Raw genomic sequence first — 19623 nt, 5'->3', positions numbered from 1 at the left:
TTTGATCAACTGATATTTTTTAGAAATCGTAATCAGTTTATTATTCAAGAAAGGGATAAATTCCTTAAAATAAATTGTTTATAGGAAATCGTTTGACCAGTTCTAGCAAGAGGAAACTAGGTTAAGGCCCTTCACATAGTATTCTGCCACCTGAAAACCCATAACAGAAATGTGTTTTTCATTTTCTTAATGTAATTCAACAAGGAACTTTTCATCATTAAGTATTGTAATTCCATGTACTTTATGATGCCATTACATATATTTACACAAATTAAGTTATTTGATATAACTACATTATTGTTCAGGATGCATTTTTAAAATGGGCAAAATAGAAAGCAACAATGCTAAAATGACATTACAGAATGTCATAGCAAAATTCCAATGTAATATAACTATTGTTCAATCACTAAACAAGAGTATAAAAGAGAATAAATCAATTTTAAAAAATTAAGGCTAATATTTTGGCTTTCACTGATGTTAATAAAAAATAATGGCACTGAAGCCACCATCTTGAAAGTCTGATGATATATTGCAGGGCTGAAAAAATGGAATTCTGTTTAAATGGCAGAAGAAGAAAGCCTGGACTTTTGAAATAGCTTTGCATAAATGCTGCTGTATGTTTTCTTCTTCAAACTGTCTAATAAGAAAACCAGTAATTTATTTACAAAATAAATGCTAATAGATCTAGCCTAATAGGTTTTGAGTTTGTCTTTGGACATACATTCATGCTGCAGTAGGGCTGTGACAGTCCTGCTCTGCATTACCAAGCTGGTACTTTCCACTGGACCTCCCAGGGATATCAAATTAAGCCAAGTATTTTAAAATAAAAATTTTTATAATTTCTGTCCGCTAAGATTGCAAAAATATCTAGGGTTACATGAAATGCATATGATTTAATAGGGATTAAGGCAGTGCACGCTTGCTGAAATAAACTGCTTGAAATCTGTGTGTAGATGGGATTGCAGCAAAACTGAGACACCTCAAATTTGCACTTGTCCTACCAGACCAAAAACCACTGAAGCACAAGAAGGTGACATTTCAATCCCTTCTTATACTAGAGTGAGGCTGAGTCAACCATGAACGCCAGCGGGTTGTGTTGCAGCACATTTTGTTGCAAAATCTCACTTTTTATTACTATGTAATGATGATTATTAAAATGAATGCAGGCACATGGATTCTAACGGTGTAAGAAGTGGTTGATGTTGCTAACACCAAATTTATATTTTGAAATTGTTAGGCATGGGATTTTCAAGGAAGGTGATAGGATGCTGCTGTCAGTAGTTTTGCTAGTTTTGAAGTGTTGATATGCTTTTGGTTCTAGTGAACCCTAGTCTTGGCTTTCAACTGTGTTGAGTGTGTAACAAACATCCCAGTGTCATTAAAAATGTGTTACCTACCCCTCTGGAATTTGGTTTGGACTGGGGGTGAGCAGGAGTGCTTTCTATCAAAGCTTTCCCAAAAAATAACAAAAAAGATTTCCACAAATTTCCACACGTACCTTCACACAGACCAATTTACTTTCTTGGGAGGCCACGGTGCATTTTGGGAACGTATGGAAAGGCTTCTTCACTCTGGCAGGAGTGGCCTCACAGCACTGTGTCCTTGGGGGAAACGGGGAGCATCCGCGTTGTAGATCTTTGCAGAAATTCACATCACAATGGCCGAGTATCCACCTTTGCAGTGGGCTTGCTGAGTGGGAAGGGGACACAGAAGGAGGGAGGTGAATGCAGAAGGTTTCCATGGAACAAGTTGTAACTGCCTGTCTCGGCATTTCACAGGTTCAAAGGACCATCGCAAAACAGATTCAGATGGTAAAGCAGATTGGAAAAGGTCGCTACGGAGAAGTCTGGATGGGAAAGTGGCGTGGAGAAAAGGTAGCTGTGAAAGTGTTTTTTACCACAGAGGAGGCCAGCTGGTTCAGAGAAACAGAAATCTACCAGACTGTCCTGATGAGGCATGAAAATATCCTTGGTGAGTGAAATTAAAGAGAATTATTTGATAATATACAGGTTTCTAAAGTTTAATAATTCTGTATTTGCTGTTGTCTGATCCTCTTTCCTGTATGCTTGGTTACCTGCTGTGATCTGCAATTAGACACCCAGCACTTTTCAAAAGAAAGATGTTTCAAGGATTACTGAAATGTAAATAAAAATTTAAAAACCAATGGGGTTTGGGGGCTGTTATTCCAAACACCACATGTCTGTTTCTGCCACCTGTGTTTCCATATCTGAGCTTTCTGAAAATATGTTAAAGGCTAGAGTGAGGCATAGTTGCATGGAAGCAAGATGAAAGAAATTAAATATGTTATGAAAATAATGCTGTTGAAGTGACTGACAATGAAGAGTTCTGAGCAGTCAAAAAAAACAACCCCGAGAAGCAGTAATTTGAAGATAATATTTTTTGCAGGATTCATTGCTGCAGACATTAAAGGTACAGGATCTTGGACCCAGCTCTATCTCATCACTGACTACCATGAGAATGGCTCACTTTATGACTATCTAAAATCTACTACCTTGGACACAAAAGCCATGCTAAAACTGGCTTATTCCTCCGTTAGTGGCTTGTGCCACCTGCACACTGAGATCTTCAGTACTCAGGGCAAACCTGCTATTGCCCACCGTGACCTAAAAAGTAAAAATATCCTGGTGAAAAAGAACGGCACCTGCTGCATAGCAGATTTGGGCCTGGCTGTTAAATTTATCAGGTGAGTAGAAGTGAGGAGGGTGATGAAAAGTTGGTAAATCAGATGTAAACGCTGGTTTGGCTGTTGACAGAGTGAGCCTGCGCATATGAGAAAGCATCTGCAGCACATGTGCATACCTTGCAGGCTGTGCTCACCTGTATGTGAGGTGAGGCTGCCTGTGTGGGTGAGAATGTCCCATAAACACAATGCTGGTTGCATTTACCTGAAGGTCCAGTTTTCATCACTTCACCTTCAGTTGCAACCTGTGTATTGCTGCCATATGTTAATAGACATAGCACTTACATGTCACTTGACACTTGAAGTCATGTCAGTAAACTTGTCACTGAAGCTTTTAGCTTGTCTGATCCCAAGATAATTCACTCACAACTTAGATAGAATCATACCAATCATTTGCACAAGTTACTAATTGGGATTTATTGAAAAGCACTCCATTTGGGCTGCCTTTTGTTTCATTTCCTACAAATCAAATTGCCAAAGTACAGATTTGATTTTTGAAATGGCTTTTAAATTTGATTTTTAAAAAATGATTGTGTCTTTAAACAACTTAGAAAGAGCAGACAAGTAGGACTTACTCCTGGGATTTGTAAAGAAGTCATTGTTGTCTCAGTTTTGGCAGTGGTCCTTGTGGTGGAGACATGTTATGAAGTCTCTGATTTTTCAGTGCACAGAACTGTGGCCATAGACTGAAGGTTTCAGTTTCAGAGGTCAGCTTTGAAACTGTGCTCCCTGAAGTATAAAAAAGTATTTTAAGAATTCTGTAGAAATCTTGAACTGAATTTATTCAGACTGTATGGAAAGGCAGTTTTTATGTGCTCTTCTCACTGTTCACTTACCTACCAGGTTTCTTGGTGAGGCTTTTCCTTTTTGAACTTGATCTTCCATTAGGAGATGAGAAAAGAATATTTTTACTTTGAGAAAGGAAGGGACTAGAAAAAAATGACTTGGAAATACACTATTTGCTGTACAAGTTTCAGGGAGGAAATTCACCCTTTGCAGGTATACATTGCCTGACAAGTACAGAGCAGCACACTGCTTAGGTGTGAACCAAGAAGAACTAGAACTACCAAAGTGTTGCTATTAAAGAAGATGAAATTTTTATTTGTCACGGTCCAAATGGAATTTACATTATATAGTCAGCTAGTTTTCACACTGACTCCTTCCTTAGACAGCATTTCTCAGGCAATGACCAGGAACAGAAATAAGTAGTTGAAATGTGTGCACTCTTCTGAAGCTAATGAGTTTAATAAAGTTCTCTGCTTCTCATTTTATTCAAAATATTGCAAGACGGTGCAGGTCACTAGATTTATGTTACATTCTTGGAGGTATACAGAAATGCCACAGGCATATGTATGATTTAATGATTGTGTAGGTGACTGGTTGTACCTCAGTTTCAGCTTTTTTTTCGGTCATTTTCGTAACAATAAGTGAAAAGAATTGCTGTAGGTGGAGAAAATTACAGAAGAAATGGTGTAATTATTCTATGAGATTTTATTGTATCCATCATATTTAAAATATGTATGTTTTGAAGGTGGGGAAAGGGAAACAGACCTTTTTTTAAGCAAACCACAATATATGCCATATATGAAGCCTTTAAAAACAATAAACCTGGTAAAACAGAATCTGAGTTAATAAGAAAAAACCACAAATTTATGGGAATTTGCTTCCTGTTAGATACATGTTGTCTCTTCTGTTCAGTGTGAAACATTTGATTAGTTTTTTTTACCCACTTCCATGTCTGTGTTTACACACTTATATGTGTAAGGCTTGGGAGAGATCAAACATAATGCATACACAAAAAATAGTTAGACTTGTCTTCCTTGCAGATCTGATCCACTATAGCTAAGTGACACTGCCCCAGCTATTTAGTGTCCTCCATTAATTGCTGAGACTAAAGCATTAGGTGGTGGAGTATGTTAAGAAAACAACATTTAATGAAGATTTGATTGTTATCACCAGCATTAGAGCATATGCTAATTCTAATGAAATCTAACAAATGTTACAGCATCCCTGTTGAGTCTTATCTCCATTGTGGTTCTGCATTTGAATGCTTAACATAGCCTCAGGCGGGTCAGCCTTGTAGACAGGGTTGCCTTCACACTAAGAGGCTTTCCATGTAAGAATTGTTCCATTAAGATTATGCATTACTTTTGACCTTGTTTGAGAGTGGATGTGATATGAATTTACTGCTTCTCCCATCTAAATTGCTTGCTTTTCAAGCCACTTCATTGCCAGTTTGATGCTTTTTTTTTTTTTGCTTTTTTTTTTTTCCCTTTTTCTTCTAGTGATACAAACGAGGTAGACATACCTCCAAATACCCGTGTAGGAACAAAACGCTATATGCCTCCTGAGGTGCTGGATGAAAGCTTGAATAGAAATCACTTTCAGTCGTACATCATGGCTGACATGTACAGTTTTGGACTCATCCTCTGGGAGATAGCAAGGAGATGTGTTTCAGGAGGTAAAGAGCCAAGACATCACTTTTATTTGTGTCAGTGAACCCCATTTATAACCCAAATCTTCCATTACATCCTTTTCTCTGGATAATTGTTTTTACTGTAATAAAAAATGTGGGTGAACCATACAGGTAACTCTCTTAATATCTGTCTTCTTGATGAAACTTCTTTTACAGCATCAGTAGTACTATTTCAACAACAAAGATTTAAACTGTATTATAATGGCACGTTTTAAGGCAGTGGGTGCCTGCACTGAAGGAATAGAGAGCTCATCTGGGGGCTTTTTCTAATGGCAACACATTTTTGCTGGACTGGGGGTATTCAGCTATTTTAGCAGAAAGAAAATTCTGATTTATTTGTTTTGTTAAATAGGAGGAGGAGGAAGAAAAATTGGGGGGGCATGTTGTGCCACTATTTCAAATACGTAAGCTATTTACAAGAGAAGCAGAAAACAAAACAAAACAGACAGAAGTGGCACTTACTACATTGTTGTCGTACCAGTGATGTGCTTCCTTTCCTTCTGACATCAAGCATTCAAGTGTGAGGATAGCAAAGATGAAGCAATGCAACCAGCTGCAGACTCGGGGCATAGATCTGTCCATGTACATGCAGGCTACGTGTGCTTTCTGCACATGGAGCTCAGTGTAGTGCAGAAATAATGGGTGTTACTACAGCTATTTTGCCACTGAGGAAAGTTAAATGGAGAGAAATTACTTGGCAGCATTTACATGCCAGATTGGTGGCAAGAAAGAGTAGAGCATGTCTCTCTCGGGTCTACGCTACCTTCACCAGATTTTATGGGTCTTTAAAGCCTGCAGTGTTATGCTGAATGCTCGCTCCATGCTTACCCCAGAGGAGCTGAGTTTCACCAATGGGCAACATGATTCCTGTGTTTACAGACTGGTAAAGTGTATTGCAATGATGTGATGGAAAATAGTTGTCATAGTTGCTGTGCACAAAAAATGGTACCATGCCATGTTCTGAAAAGGGACAGAAATGCTCTTTAAAATACCAGGTCCACTGACAATAAGGAGACCTAATTCAAGGTTAAATCTCTGCCAACTGTCTGATACAGGCCCTGTGGTAATAGTTTGTTCTGTGCTAACTTACTGGAGGTTGTTGGACTGGACAGCAGTGATAGAAACTGTCTCGCAACAAGGAAGATTAAGGCACCTGGCCAGTCTTTACATGGCAATGGTTACATTGGAACTTGATTGTGAAATAATTTTTTTGGGCAAGGAAATTATTTTAAGGAGAAATACAACTAATTGTTAAACAGTATGGTTAATCTGTTACAAAATGAGAGGGGAAAAGGGTAGTGAAAGATGCCTTCTGCAAGTGATGAGCAACTAATCGCTTCTTTCAGGAATAGTTGAGGAATACCAGCTTCCGTACCATGACCTTGTGCCCAGCGACCCCTCATATGAGGACATGCGGGAGATTGTGTGCATCAAGAGGCTACGTCCTTCATTTCCCAACAGATGGAGCAGTGATGAGGTATCATCCCTCTTAAAATGCAGCCTGTGTTTTTAATCTGAGTGAGTGAGGTTGACCCAGTTCTGCATCATTTTGAGGAGGAGCTTTGCCACTGGTGCTAGCACCAGTCACAGTGTAATAAGGCTCAGGAAGGCGTGTGACCTTCTCAGACAGCCCCACTGAAGGTTTCAGAGTCCCAGGGTCCATAGCCTATGATATTTGCAAGCAGGTTTCCCTGTGTGCTGCCTACCACATCGCACAGTGGTAGCAGGCTACGCTCAGACCTTCTTAGTCTCTCTGTTTTCCCCTTGCACTCATTTTGCTTTCTGCTCCCAGCATTAATAGTATTAAATTAGTGGCTAGCCAAAAATTTTGAAAGGTACATTATTTTGTACTCTATAGTGCAGTGGCAGCAAACTTGGTGTACTGGCAGCTACTTCAGCGTGTACTGGTTTGGGGAAGGAGAAATGATAGAAGTGCTTTTGTGGGGTGTACAGCCAGGTCTAGACTATGACTTTGTCATAATTATAAGAGTAATTGCTATGTTTGGAGAACTCTCCTTAATATAAAGAAAACAAAAGCTTTTGAAAAACTATACCAGCCAGGATGTTGTCTTTATTTTTGGCTGCCCTTCAAAAAGACCTTCTTCAGCATTGCCACCAGCTGCATTCTTCTCTTCCACTGACCCAGGTGGGACTTTCTCTCCCATTTCTCTCTGCAGTGCCTACGGCAGATGGGCAAGCTGATGATGGAGTGCTGGGCTCATAACCCTGCCTCGCGGCTCACAGCCCTGCGGGTCAAGAAAACACTTGCCAAAATGTCGGAGTCACAGGACATTAAACTCTGACTCAGCCAGAGGCAGCTCTCATGAAGGCCCATGGAAATGGACTTTCTCGTGCAGGCAGAAGTCCTGAAGAGGTATTGAACGTCTTTGCTAATAAGTACCTTGAATGCAGTCGTTCTTAAGAGCAGATAGAAGTTTGTTTGACAGCTTTTGAGGAGACTATCCTTTGCAAAAATCAGCTGTACTTTGACATACAAGATTGGAAGAGGCTTGTCTGCCCTTGTTTACACGGGGAAATACAGTTTTAGTAACTGGTTTAAGATTACGCATGTTGCTTTCCATGAAAGCCACTTATTATTTTATTATTATTATTGTTATTGTTATTATTATTATTTTGATTGTTTTAAAAGATACTGCTTTAAATTTTATGAAAATAAAACTTTTGGTTAGAAGTAAACAAGATGTATATTGTTACATAAAAAAAATAATTGGAGGAAACTGCTGAAAATGAAAGCAAAGCAACTTTTTCATTTATAAAGAGACTATTGCACTCTAGCATAAAAAAAAAAAAAAAAAAAAAAAAAAAAGAGAGTGGGTCTTTGGAAATCGCCCTACGTGCAGAGATACTCTCCACAGCCCTGCAGATGCAAGCAGTTCTCAATATAGAGTTGGAGCCCAATTACATCCCTGCCGCTGTCCCATGGGTGGCCAGGTTCCTGTGGGTGGCATGTCCCAGGGGAGGTCATACTTCATTCAAGATAAGTGGGAGGCATCTGCATATGATTTGGTGTGACTTGTTAGAAGGTCTTTATCTTTCCAGGAAGTCTGATGGGTAATGGTACCAGGATGATAAACAAGTGCCCCTTTTCTCAGCTTCCCCTCCCCGCCCTTTCCTTCCCCCTGCTGCACAATAAAGTATTTTGTGTGTGCATGGAAATGAAGTACACATTTGGATCCGCTGGTGAATTTGAAACTGCTGTGACTTATATACACAACCACTGGGTAAGAGGAAGTTCCTTGTGAGAAGAAATTATTAACTTGCTCCTTCATCTGTGTAAAAGTGAGATACCCATCTACAACCACAGTTGGCAAAAAAAATTAAATCTGTGTTCCCTTCTTTAAGGGAAAGTGAAAAACCTCAACTTCCATTTTTTTGGGTGACAGTAATTTTTATTTAAGCGAAAAGAGACCTGGTGCCTTCTGACCGTGGTAGGAAGCTGACAGGGAAGGACAGTGGGACTTGGGTGGGCAGTGAGAGCTGGACACCATAGCCGGTGGTAGGCAGGTTTCTCCAAGGCTTCTCCTGATGTAGTGAGGGGCACCACAAACCCAGCAATTTGGATCAAGCTTCATCTGCCTTACTACTTCAGGTGTCTTTGAAGCAGCCTTTATGCCTCTGGGAGCCATGGCGGGGTAGTGACAGGCTTTGTCACCACGCTGGGGCTGCGTAGCATCATGTTTTGCAGCAAGAGGAGCTTTTAGGAGAGAAGAGCAATGGGAAATGTATTTACCATCTATCCGTATCCCTCCTTCCTAGGGTTGCAGCAGTTGCTGCGATGTTAATAATTCAGAAGGGGAAATGAGAGGTGAAATGTTCCCAATTAAATATTTTCTTTGGAAGGGTCTCTGTTCTTTAATCACATTATCAAAGCTGAGCTGTATGGGAGTTACTGGTTTGCCCTTCTTTTTTTAAATATTTTTGCCTGCCTATGTCATATTTCAGTAGGTGGTGTTCAGTTAAATTTTGAAATCAGTCCTTACAAATGCTGCTTTGATTATCCTAAGCCTATTTCAGAACTGAAATAATTCCCATGCTGGATTTATCGGCATTTCTGTAATGTTTCTTTTTTCCCTTTTTGGAAAAAACTGATTTATTTGTGGCGTGTAGGTATATAATTGGGATTTAGCTGCATGGCTCCCTGAAGGTATTTCTAGTTGGAAAAATTACCATTTTATAGTTTCAAACTAAAAGAGAAAAATGCGCAGGTTCAAGAGAACCAGCAAGACCTCCATGATTGTAGGTGTTTAATCAGAGGATTTTTGTTAATTAGAGTGTTTTTTCCACAGTGCAGCTTCCCTGCCTGTACTCAAAAATAGCAAGCAATAAAAAAAAAATAATCTCCAGGAGTTAATTGGAGACCTTGGCCCCAAAAAGAGTGATGCTGTTTTCCCGTCCTTAATAAAACAGCATGCTCCTGTGGCTGAGAGTGGAGTTTGCTCCTCTCCTTGGCTGCCTTGGCGTGAAGGTTTGTGGCCCAAAATGAGGACAGCCTGGCTTCTCTTCACTCTTTTTGTCTTTGTGAATGGAGCCATGGGGTTTCTACTCTCACTCCTTTCACCTTCATGCCCTTTCATAAGAACCAGCACTATTTCGAGGAACTACTCAGCTGCTTTCCTCAAGCGGATTTTTTTTTTTTTTTAAACTGTCGTGGCTCTCCCCAGAAATGTTTCAGAGGGTGCTTTGCCAGCTGATGGGCATGAGGCACACAATGCCCCCAACACCTGCTGTCAATGTGTTCTGAGAGAAAGGGCCAGTTGCTGGGTTTCTGAACAAGTCTTACTTTTTTTGGTCCAAAAGAAAGGGATCCAAGATACTTGTTGATAGGTTACATAAAGTGTGTATGTTAAATGTTCAAGTTTATGTGTTTGGCTTTGTTGGTTTTTTTATATATATATATAAATATATATATACACATATATATTTTTTCAGTTGGAAGTCTGGAATAAATCCAGTATGTGGATTAAGGGTAAACTATTACGAATTATAAAGTACTAAATAAAACATAGTATTTATTTATGAAAATGCATAAATGGTGAGTCACTGCAACGGTGCTATATAGAAAAATAAATATCTGTATGAGGAGACACACTTCTGAGAAAGCAAAGGGTCTGCAGTTGTATGACTAGTGCCTGCCCATTTTCTTCCATGACTCAAAAGGCCAGATTTTCCCCTAGAATCTCCTACCCACTGTAATAGATGATACTGCAAAGGTGTATTCCCAAGGCCAGACAAGAGCCAAAGGCAAGTGGGGAAGTTTTTTGTTCGAGCACTGTGACATTCATGTTAACACCCAAATGGCTGACTTGCAACAGTTAGTGTGTAATTATTTTGATGTCAGCATATACAGTGACTAGAGGTTAGTAGTGATTTTGCCACGTGTAGTGTTTAATGTCACTTCCAGATTTTGGTAGTTTTACAGTGTGCTTCGATGAGAGCTTGGAATTTGGTGCCCACAGGTCTGGAAATCCAGTTTTCAAATGTAAATCACTGAAGGAAATTTAGTTTCATGACTTATTGGCATAAATAAGATGGCACAGGTAAGTGGTAAAAGAAGGCTAAAAAAAACCACCCAAAAAGGAATAGAGATGCCCTCTAAACAACTGCTATGCTTTCTTTAGCACAAAGTTATTTCTGTTGAAGAAACGGTCGACAATGTAGAGTCTAAGAAACAAATTTGTGTTCTTTTTTGAGAACCAGTGCCTTATTAAACCTGTAAATACTGTAATTAGAAAACCTAGGGAACAAACTGTTACGTTGTATTTGTTCAAATTGTATATTGTTGTTTTAATATTCCCCCAAATAAAATTGTTTCCATCTCTCCACAGAGGTTGCTTTTACATCTATTGACTCTTCTTGTGCTTGAAAAACACTACCTTTGCGTTTCGTTTCAATGGCTAGATTATTTTAACCATGCCTCACTTTATTTATTTTTTTAAAAGTTTTTTTCCTCTGAGCAAACAAGTCAACAGTAAGATGTTGCATGTTTCCACTGCCATAAAAAATCAACATCCTTTTCGTAACTCAGTGAAGAGAGAAATAGTAATTAAAAAAGTGTTATCACTAATAGAGCAGCCACTTGCATTTTGTGGTTGATTATGTAAATTTATATAAATATGGCATTTGCATAATATCTTTGAGAGAGCCTTCCCTTCTCTCCCCCCTACATATTTATGAACTGTGACTACTATTTTAATAGCACACGAGGTACAAGAGGTACTCTGTGCACAGACTGAAGGTAGATTTTCCAGCCCCATGCTTCAGGAGAAAAAAAGTTGCAGCCTCCATACACCATGTCAGCTGAAACGTGGCACTGCTTAGTGCTGAGACACATGGGAGTGTATTTATCTCTACATACGTAGATAAATTTGTATGTATTTGTATTTACAGCCTGGGCTCTCTTCTTGTTCTTTGGGGCTGTGTTTCAGCTGAAGCTCAGCATTCTCCTAACAAGTAATTACCTTGCTGGTAATTTTCAGAGAAGTGTGTGAACAATGTTTTTCCCTTGAGCCGCGTCTTGCCCTGCAGCCCTTCTGCTTTTGTCCCAGGCCATCTGTGTGGTGGCACATTCTGCTTATTCTCCAGCAGCATTTATGCAGTCCCTTGGCCAGGCCATGTCTAGGTGTGAAAACCCCATGCTTGCTGCACATTGTCCCTAGCATGTCACCATATCCCATAGTTTTGGGGCTGTTTCTGCTCCCCTTGGCTGCACAGTGCTTGGAGATGATTCAACTCAGCAGCTGAAGATGCAGTTTAGTGCCTGTTGCTTTTGCCTGTAGCCACAAAGTCCAAACACCAGGAAAACATTATGGTGCGAATCCTCCCGTAGCTGCTGTGGTAAAACCCCATGGGGAGGAAAAGGTGTGAGGATTTATGAAGTGCAATGTCACAGCCTGCGTGGGCATGTGGATGTAATTAATGGTATCTACATCACAAAGAATTTTCATGTGCAGAAGGATTTTTTTTTTTTTTTTTTTCAGCAGGCGTGTTTTTTTTTAAAGAACCTGAATAAAAGGTTCCTCTTTCCTTCCAAGCTTTCAGGAACTAAACAATTGAACACAAATTAATGGTGTATTTTTTTTTTTTCAGTTGCTTATAAATATAATTTATTACCTGTTTAAAAATTCTTTCTTACACTTTGTACATGTCAGGCTGACAGAATAAATGCAGGCATTTACAAACAGAGGGAAGAAGAAAAAGGGAGGGGGATAAGAGGCACACTCAGAACTAGTAAACCACACCTCCACTGTACAGCGATACAAATAATGCAACGGCTAGCACTTTTCTGGTAGTAAGTCAATTGTTAGAAAAGGAATTGCATAGAAGATACAGCAATAGGGATATAAAAAACAAAATAGTTATCCAGATCTGAATAGCAGAGAAAACAAATGCCACGAATCCTGGTAAAACTGAGACCTGGGAAGAGGAGGGCAAAACACGATATACCATCTTGGCCCAGGTTGCACAGATTTTTCATTTCCTACAGACCCTCCTTCTTTGCTTGGGAACGTACCAAAGGTACCATCTTCATGGTTGTTTTGTTTTGTTTTTTTTTAAATTCTTCAACCTTAACAGACAGAATGTGTTACCAAAAAAGTCTATGACACAGATGTGCCAAAACCAGTAATGCCGTAACTGCTCTGTCTCAGCTGTGTTAAGCACCCTGCTTCAAAATAGGTCATTCGCTCACAGCTTGGGGGTGTTTGCAAGGTGCCTTGCTAGATCTATAGGACATGAGTGTTTTGCTTCTCCTTAGTCCTACTTTACTTTCCAGACAGTTTTTGCTTTTTATTCATATTATTTAAGCGCCTAATTTTTCTGGCAAGCTGTAGCAAAAGCCAGCTGGCAGCAGCCAAAGAAGCTCTTGGGGTGGTGCTTTTTTTTCATCTAGGGGTTATTGTCCCACCAGCTGCAAGCTGGCAGCTGGAGATGAGAATACCAGTGCTCAAAGAGCCACCTTGCTGCTGTGGGGGAGGGCCCTGCCTGATTACATCCCGCTTGTTCAGTGGCATCCAGAAGTCACTCATGTGCCATGGCATGGGATGCTTTTGGAGAAAAGGGCTGGCCCAGGCTACAGCATGTGTAGCAATTAATCTCTTTGCAAGCAATCGAGGAGACTGAACCACTATTAACTACATTTCACCATTGTCAAAGAAAATGTACCTATTTGGTGATAGTGGTTTGTGGGAACTCTGGGTTATGCAGAGTTTAGCTTATCAAAGAACTGGCAGGTAAAGAAACTTCACATTACAGGGGGCAGGTGCCAAGCTTAAAGGACAAGTAAGTAAATACATGACATGCTCCTATTTCAAGTGAGGAGCTTGATCTACCAAACTTGAGGGCTCATTTCTGTTTTTTTTTGGTTCAAGTCCAACCCTAGTTACTTGCCAATTTTACTCTATTAGCTCTCAATGTACTGCCTATTTGACCTTGCAGTGATGAAACTGCACTGAATTTTGACCTTTATCTTCCCAAGCAAAAGTTGGTCATAAGACGATGTCCACAACTAACATCAGAACTAAAAGCCTCCAGCAGTAGGTTTCCTTTTAGTTTCTACTGTCTGTATGTATAGACACCCCCACACACTTTACATTTCTGTTAAATTCCCACTTCAAAGGATGTCCAAGATACCTGCTTCAGCACCTGAAAATCTGCAGTGCAGCTCCTTTTATGAACTCAAGGTTTTACACACAAGATAGGAATGGATTGCCATGGTGACCCCAAAGTCAATACCTCACTGAAGTCCTTTGCTGGAGAAGGGACAAAGGTTTAGTTCATTCACAAACCACATGCATCTTTGCACTGCCTGATACTAAGCAAGCCAGCCTGCAAACAATTAGTTACTTTGTGGCTGGATAAGAGCCAGCCTAATACCTGAAAAGACTTCTGAAATCTCAGCAAGATTGTTTACAAAATGCCCTGGACAAGAGATTTAAAAAAACACAACAACCAACCACAACAGTTGTTTAACATCAGTGCTGTGGTAACTACTTGGCTAGAGAACACAGTGGTCTAAGGACCCACCCACTCTTCCCTTTCCCATACCCCCACACCCCAAAACAAGAAGAAGAGGCGAACCAAAAGAAACTACTGTAGGTAGCAATACAAGACATTAGGACACTGTCCACAATGACGGGTTTACAGCATGTAAATACATTTATTCTATATGTAAGCAACAGAAATAGCAAGAAACCCGAGGAACGGACATGTTTTGCTCTGTGGGCATTGCAGACCCTAACATGGCTCACGAATGTCTGCTTTTCTGCCAGTGATATGAAAAAAAAAAAAAAAAAGCGCCTCAGTTTCCTATAGAAGAAAACCTTGACTGAAGAGACCCTCACTCCCTCAAAAATGTTGATTCAGTAAAACAGCACTTAGGTCTTGCACTGCTTAGCAAGATACAGTGGATTAGCTGTGATCAGAAAATTTTGGGAAAAAAACCCACAAACCCCAGACTTACCCTATACACTGACAGCCACCTTTACAAGAACACAACACAAGAAGAATAGAAGAAAAAAAATCAGGTGAAAAGAAGTGCCTCCAATAGTGTTTCTTACTCAGAAATTAAAAGGTTTTCCTTGAAATCAGTAGATATTTTTTATATATATTTATATTATCTATTATTTATAGTGCTAGCAAACATGTAATGAAGAGATGGTGTGAAGAGCAGTAAAAGTGCTACAGCACATAGCCTAAGGTGGACAACTAAAAGGATATGCATTTTAAAAAGTAGTAATAACTGGAGGATAAGAAGCCTGCAGCCTTTTTTTTTCTTTTTTTCGTTTTTTTGTTTTTTTTTTTTTAAATAATAAAGCAGATGTGCTTACCTGACATAAAACGTTACAATGACTTTTAAGAGTTGGTACTGTCTGCCAAACTTATTTGTCACTTCCAAGTGCTGCCCCACTGGAAAGCCTTTTCCTGAGCGCTGCTGCTCTCCACAGCAGCGGCATGTTGAAGCCGGGGCTGAGCCCCACGAGATGGCACTGTGTCCACATCATCCAGGAGGAGGGCCCGCTGGTGGTTTTTCACCCACCAAAAATTATATCCTAAGAGGATCTGGCTGCCATTGCTTCCCAGTCTCCCTCCTTGGAGCAGCAGGATGGGGATGCTGAGGGGGGGTGTACCACTAGCCCATGCCAGCGCCCTCTCCCTGGCCACACACTGCCAGCACTGTATCCCCAGAAAAAAAGAGAAAAAGGCTGAGCAAAATCAATGCAGGGGGATGTCAGGTGAGGTGGGAGCTGCTGTTGACAGGGGTGGCAAAGCAGCAGTGCGGAGTTGTTGGGACAAGGTGTGGCTCTGTGGAGGAAACTTCGTCCATCACTGGCAGGCCCTACTCCCTGCCCTGTCAGGGATGAGGCAGCTGACACCGTGCTTTGCTGGGACCCTGCAAAGGCTGATGGAGCAGGGGCTGGAGAGACTGTCCAGCCCATGCTTGAAGCAGGTGAAGGAAGGTTTCTGAGCAGTCAGGATGGAAGAAGAGCACCTCCACCTCTGCGGAGCACTGTAGATTCTGCTGCTCTAGCCGGCAGTGATGTTCTTGACCTCTATCCACCTCTATGGATGTTACTCTTAAACAGAGCATGCCTTTTCCTCTCAATAAATCCCTTTTACTGTGACACTGTATAAGAAAAAAGCCCCAGAATGCTTTAAGAAAGTCACTCATCTGTTTTCCTTGAAGGAGGCATTAGGGGATAGGTCAGAGTGCTGGCAAAAGGAACACTGACTCTTAGCAATACAGATAACTACAAGCCCCTTTCTGGCAAGGCCCTGGTGAGCAGGGTGCATATGCTGCCCACTTAGCAAGAGCTGAGAGCCAGAAGTACCAGTAAGCCTGGGCATCACCTAGTAAAGATGGAGCTGAAAAGGGGAAAGGCCAAAGGACAATTAAGCTTATGCACCCACCTTGGAAGAGGAGTCACACAAGAAGGATGCACAGGAAGTGTAGAGAAGCACAAAATACAACTGGCTACATCTGAAGATGGCACAGGAGGAAGAAGACCTGTCTTTTAAGAGCCATTTTAGAGGTCCAAGGTGAGTAAAAAGCTTAGGGAAAGGGCAGAGCTGGAAGCTCTAGTTGAAGCCTCCTGAAGTTGAAAGCAAGATTTCCATTAGCACTGCAATGGGCTGCATCAGATGGCCCAGGTGAAAAAGAAGATGTTTGGCTGTTGAATAGGTGCTCTTGGCATCTCCTCACTAAGAGAAGGTGGGTGGGGCTTACACAGGCAAAATGCAGACAATTGTTTCAAGTTAAAATGTATGTATGTGCCGCAGTCTCCAGTTTTGACTGAAAAGCCGGTTGGCAAACTGCTGAGTTACCTCTTACGAAGAAGGGAGAACTTTGTGATCACTGCCCAGCAGTCAATCAAAACCCCACTGGTGTCAGCGAGCTGAGAAATTAAAAACAAAAAAAAAGCCCAAGTCTTTGGAAATGTCAGATGGGAAAAAGGTCAGATGAAATTTTCATTTCATTTCGACCAATGACATTTTCAGCTTTACCTTTGAAGGTGCAATCTGGAAAGCCTTGGGGAAAAAAACAACAAAACTACAAGCACAAAAGAAAACAAGCCAGTTCCCATTTTGCAAAGCACACAAAGTGGCAGTAAGTGCATGGGCAGAGAGCAATAACCAGGGCCTTTCTGGAAACCTGGTGCAGACAGGCTGGGGAAGAAAGCCTTTTTTGCACCAGAAGTAGAGGACAGACAATCTTGGTAGTAAAACTACTGTGATCCTATGCACCAGCATGTCCCAAAAGAGCAGAAAATAAAATACATTTGCAGTGACAACAGAAAAAGCAAGAGTTTGCTCCTTTTGCCAAGTTCCCTTTCACCTGTTTGTGGTGGCCAAGAGGGCCATGGCTGAGAGGGACAAAAGTCCCCTGGTCAGCCAGACATGACCTGCAACACCTTGCCAGGCAGCAGCAGTGGAGGAAGCACAGCACAGACAGCAAACTCCAGTACAGGGGATTTCAACTTCACCACACCTTCACCCTAAGTTGGCTCACATGTCAGAGGCTTCTGTGGCTGCAGCAAGTCTGGGAATATCTGTGGAGATCTTCCCACTGCATCTCATCCAGAAATGACCCAGCAGAGGATTCCCAGTAGCCCTGACCACTGCAAATGTTACGGAAGTTGGTTTCAGTGAGTACCTGCAGCTCCATGAGAAGCTAACAGGAATTGTTGGCTTTCAGACCACTTCAAAGCAAAAGAAGACATATGGAGGCCCACCTTGGATGCACAAATCAGGTGGTCAACATCAGTGACTCCACATGCTTGCACCTGTGCTCCCGAACCAGTGGTCTACATGTATTTGGACTGAGATGCTGTCACTGGTTCACAGCAACTTAGGGTACCAAGGTGGTGCAAAATGTGCCCGGGAAGACTGCTGGATTGGATCAGTGACTTCATTCTACGATTCTATGATTCAGCGGAGCATCACCAGTGTATGCCACCATGCACTGGGCACGAAGCACAGCAATGATAAGACAAGGTGAGTAACCTGTGTGGGCTAGCAGAGGGCTTTGGAGAAGGAATACAATGGCTAGAGAAGGGAAGGACAAAAAACACAGAGAGGGACATGTCTTAAAAGACTTTCAGGAATGGGACAACAGGCTCCAAAAAAATAGGAATGATTCATTCTGCTTCTGACAAAATTAGAAATAAAGGAATAATGGTAATCATCATCATCATCATCGTTATAATCCTTGCACTAGATACTAATTAGTAAATAATTATCATAGCAACTTTTTTTTTTCTTTTTTTTTTCTGGGTTTCTTTTTTTCCCCCCTAACCACTCTGACTTGCATATCCAGCCCCCTCATATTGCAAAGGGATGGGAAGGGTGTTGTTACACTGTGAATTTAGAATTAACTCTGATTCTACATTTCCCGCTGTCCTACTGCTCTTCTTCACGTGGGCTCAGTGAGACTCAACAGGGAAGGAAGGGGACATTACGCGTGTTCCTGCTTAGCACCCAGAGTACCTGCTTTCCAGATGCACACCTCTTAAACTCTGATTTTCTTGATTCTTTTTTTTTACAAGTAGGTCTAGGAAACAGAACAATGACAGGAGGATCCCTGTGGGACAACTGATGTGCAGAATTGTAGCCAAAATCTGAATTCACCAGAAACCAATAAGCTGAAATAGCCACAACCAACTGTCCATAGCCTTGTCTAGAATGGCTTTAAACAAAAAAATATAAAGAGCCATGGACAGTCTCCTTACCCCTGTCCAGAATCTGATGTAAACAACATCCATAGAAATTGGGATTGTTAAGAAAGTTTATCCATATATCTGGATAGCAATAAAAAGCGTTTCCTAGGAAACTGTAAAATCCTGTACCAAGCAGTGTACAGCCAAGCCAAAAGGAACATTAGGTTGATTTATATTTTCAAGGTACAACTTTGCATGGTTTCTTTTAGATCCTGTGACAATGTACAAGGAGAGCACATGAGAAGGTCAGGGTTGGTTTCTTTTTGTATGCTTGCTTGCTTCTCTGAAATGTTTCTTGTGTAACTCATTGGTCTGGGTTTTCATTTCAATTCTCGTTTGTAATAACAGGGCATTACTGCTCCCTGCGTCTGTCCTTCCTGTTCATGCCCAGGCTGCATCAGTAATTTCCTTCTGCTGCCAAAGAAACAACGGTCTCATGTCTTCCCATTTCTTCAAGAACTGCTGCCAGCATGCTCAGGTTGCCATCAGGGAAATTCTGGGCTTCCCAGAGATCCAGGATCACCCCAGTGGGACTCGATTTTGTAGCAAAATAATTTAGGTACCTGCAACAAGCCAAAAGGAAACCTGTTATTTGGGCTGCATGAATTAATTTGTATGACTTCAGCCCATCCCCACTGCTGGTGTTGTCAAGGTTCTCGTCACCTCTGGGGTCAGTCTGAGCAGTCTGTAGACACATCTGCTGTCACTCATCTTCACCAGGACCCTTCTGTACATGCCTCTGGGGGGACTTTGACACCTGACCACAGATAGGCAGTCCTGCTCACCTGTCCAGTTTCAACTTGTGGGCCAGCATCCGCCAGTCATGGCCCCTGGTCTGGGGCGCATCCAGGCTGCTGCACAGCTTCTGCCTTATTGGGAGGGGGATGCTGAAAGCACTGGGCCCTACTATGGCGGTGATGGTGCCTGCTGAGTCCATAGGAGGATAATCAATGCCAGTCGGTTCCTGAAGTTGAAAAAAGAAAAAAAAAAAAGAAATTAAAAAGTACAGCAGTTTTGTTACTAAGTGCAGAGACAACTGAAGAAGTGTATCCTCTGTATCCTCTCAGACTCAGAGCTTTTACTTGCATTAGAGGGGAGCAGCCCTCTGCTAATCAAGCATTTATGCTCATCAGCTGAAAAAGAGCAATACTGATAACTGACTTTGAGTAGACAGCAGATTCTTTTCCTTTTTCTTTTTTCTTTTTTTTTTTTTT

At 41.2% G+C, this 19623-nt stretch overlaps 2 protein-coding genes across 3 annotated transcripts in view; one reads left to right on the top strand and one right to left on the bottom strand.

Moving 5' to 3' along the window:
• Positions 1–11020, top strand: part of BMPR1B (bone morphogenetic protein receptor type 1B) — a 76653-nt gene extending 65633 nt beyond the window's left edge. Inside the window, exons 7-11 of the mRNA XM_051617620.1 lie at positions 1779–1971; positions 2407–2704; positions 4987–5162; positions 6524–6654; positions 7355–11020. Coding sequence (XP_051473580.1) covers positions 1779–1971; positions 2407–2704; positions 4987–5162; positions 6524–6654; positions 7355–7480 — 924 coding nt within the window. The 3' untranslated portion in view covers positions 7481–11020. The remainder of the gene's footprint in view (positions 1–1778; positions 1972–2406; positions 2705–4986; positions 5163–6523; positions 6655–7354) is intronic.
• A 3147-nt stretch (positions 11021–14167) lies between these two features.
• Positions 14168–19623, bottom strand: part of UNC5C (unc-5 netrin receptor C) — a 257762-nt gene continuing 252306 nt past the window's right edge. For both annotated transcript variants that reach the window (XM_051617618.1, XM_051617619.1), the window contains 2 exons: positions 19195–19373; positions 14168–18972 (listed from right to left, as the gene is read on the bottom strand). In XM_051617618.1, coding sequence (XP_051473578.1) covers positions 18807–18972; positions 19195–19373 — 345 coding nt within the window. In that variant the 3' untranslated portion in view covers positions 14168–18806. The remainder of the gene's footprint in view (positions 18973–19194; positions 19374–19623) is intronic.

This window comes from Apus apus, chromosome 4, assembly GCF_020740795.1.
Source record: "Apus apus isolate bApuApu2 chromosome 4, bApuApu2.pri.cur, whole genome shotgun sequence".
NCBI lineage: Eukaryota > Metazoa > Chordata > Aves > Apodiformes > Apodidae > Apus > Apus apus.
Note: the sequence above shows the minus strand (reverse complement) of the source record. Positions and strands in the feature narration are given on the sequence as shown.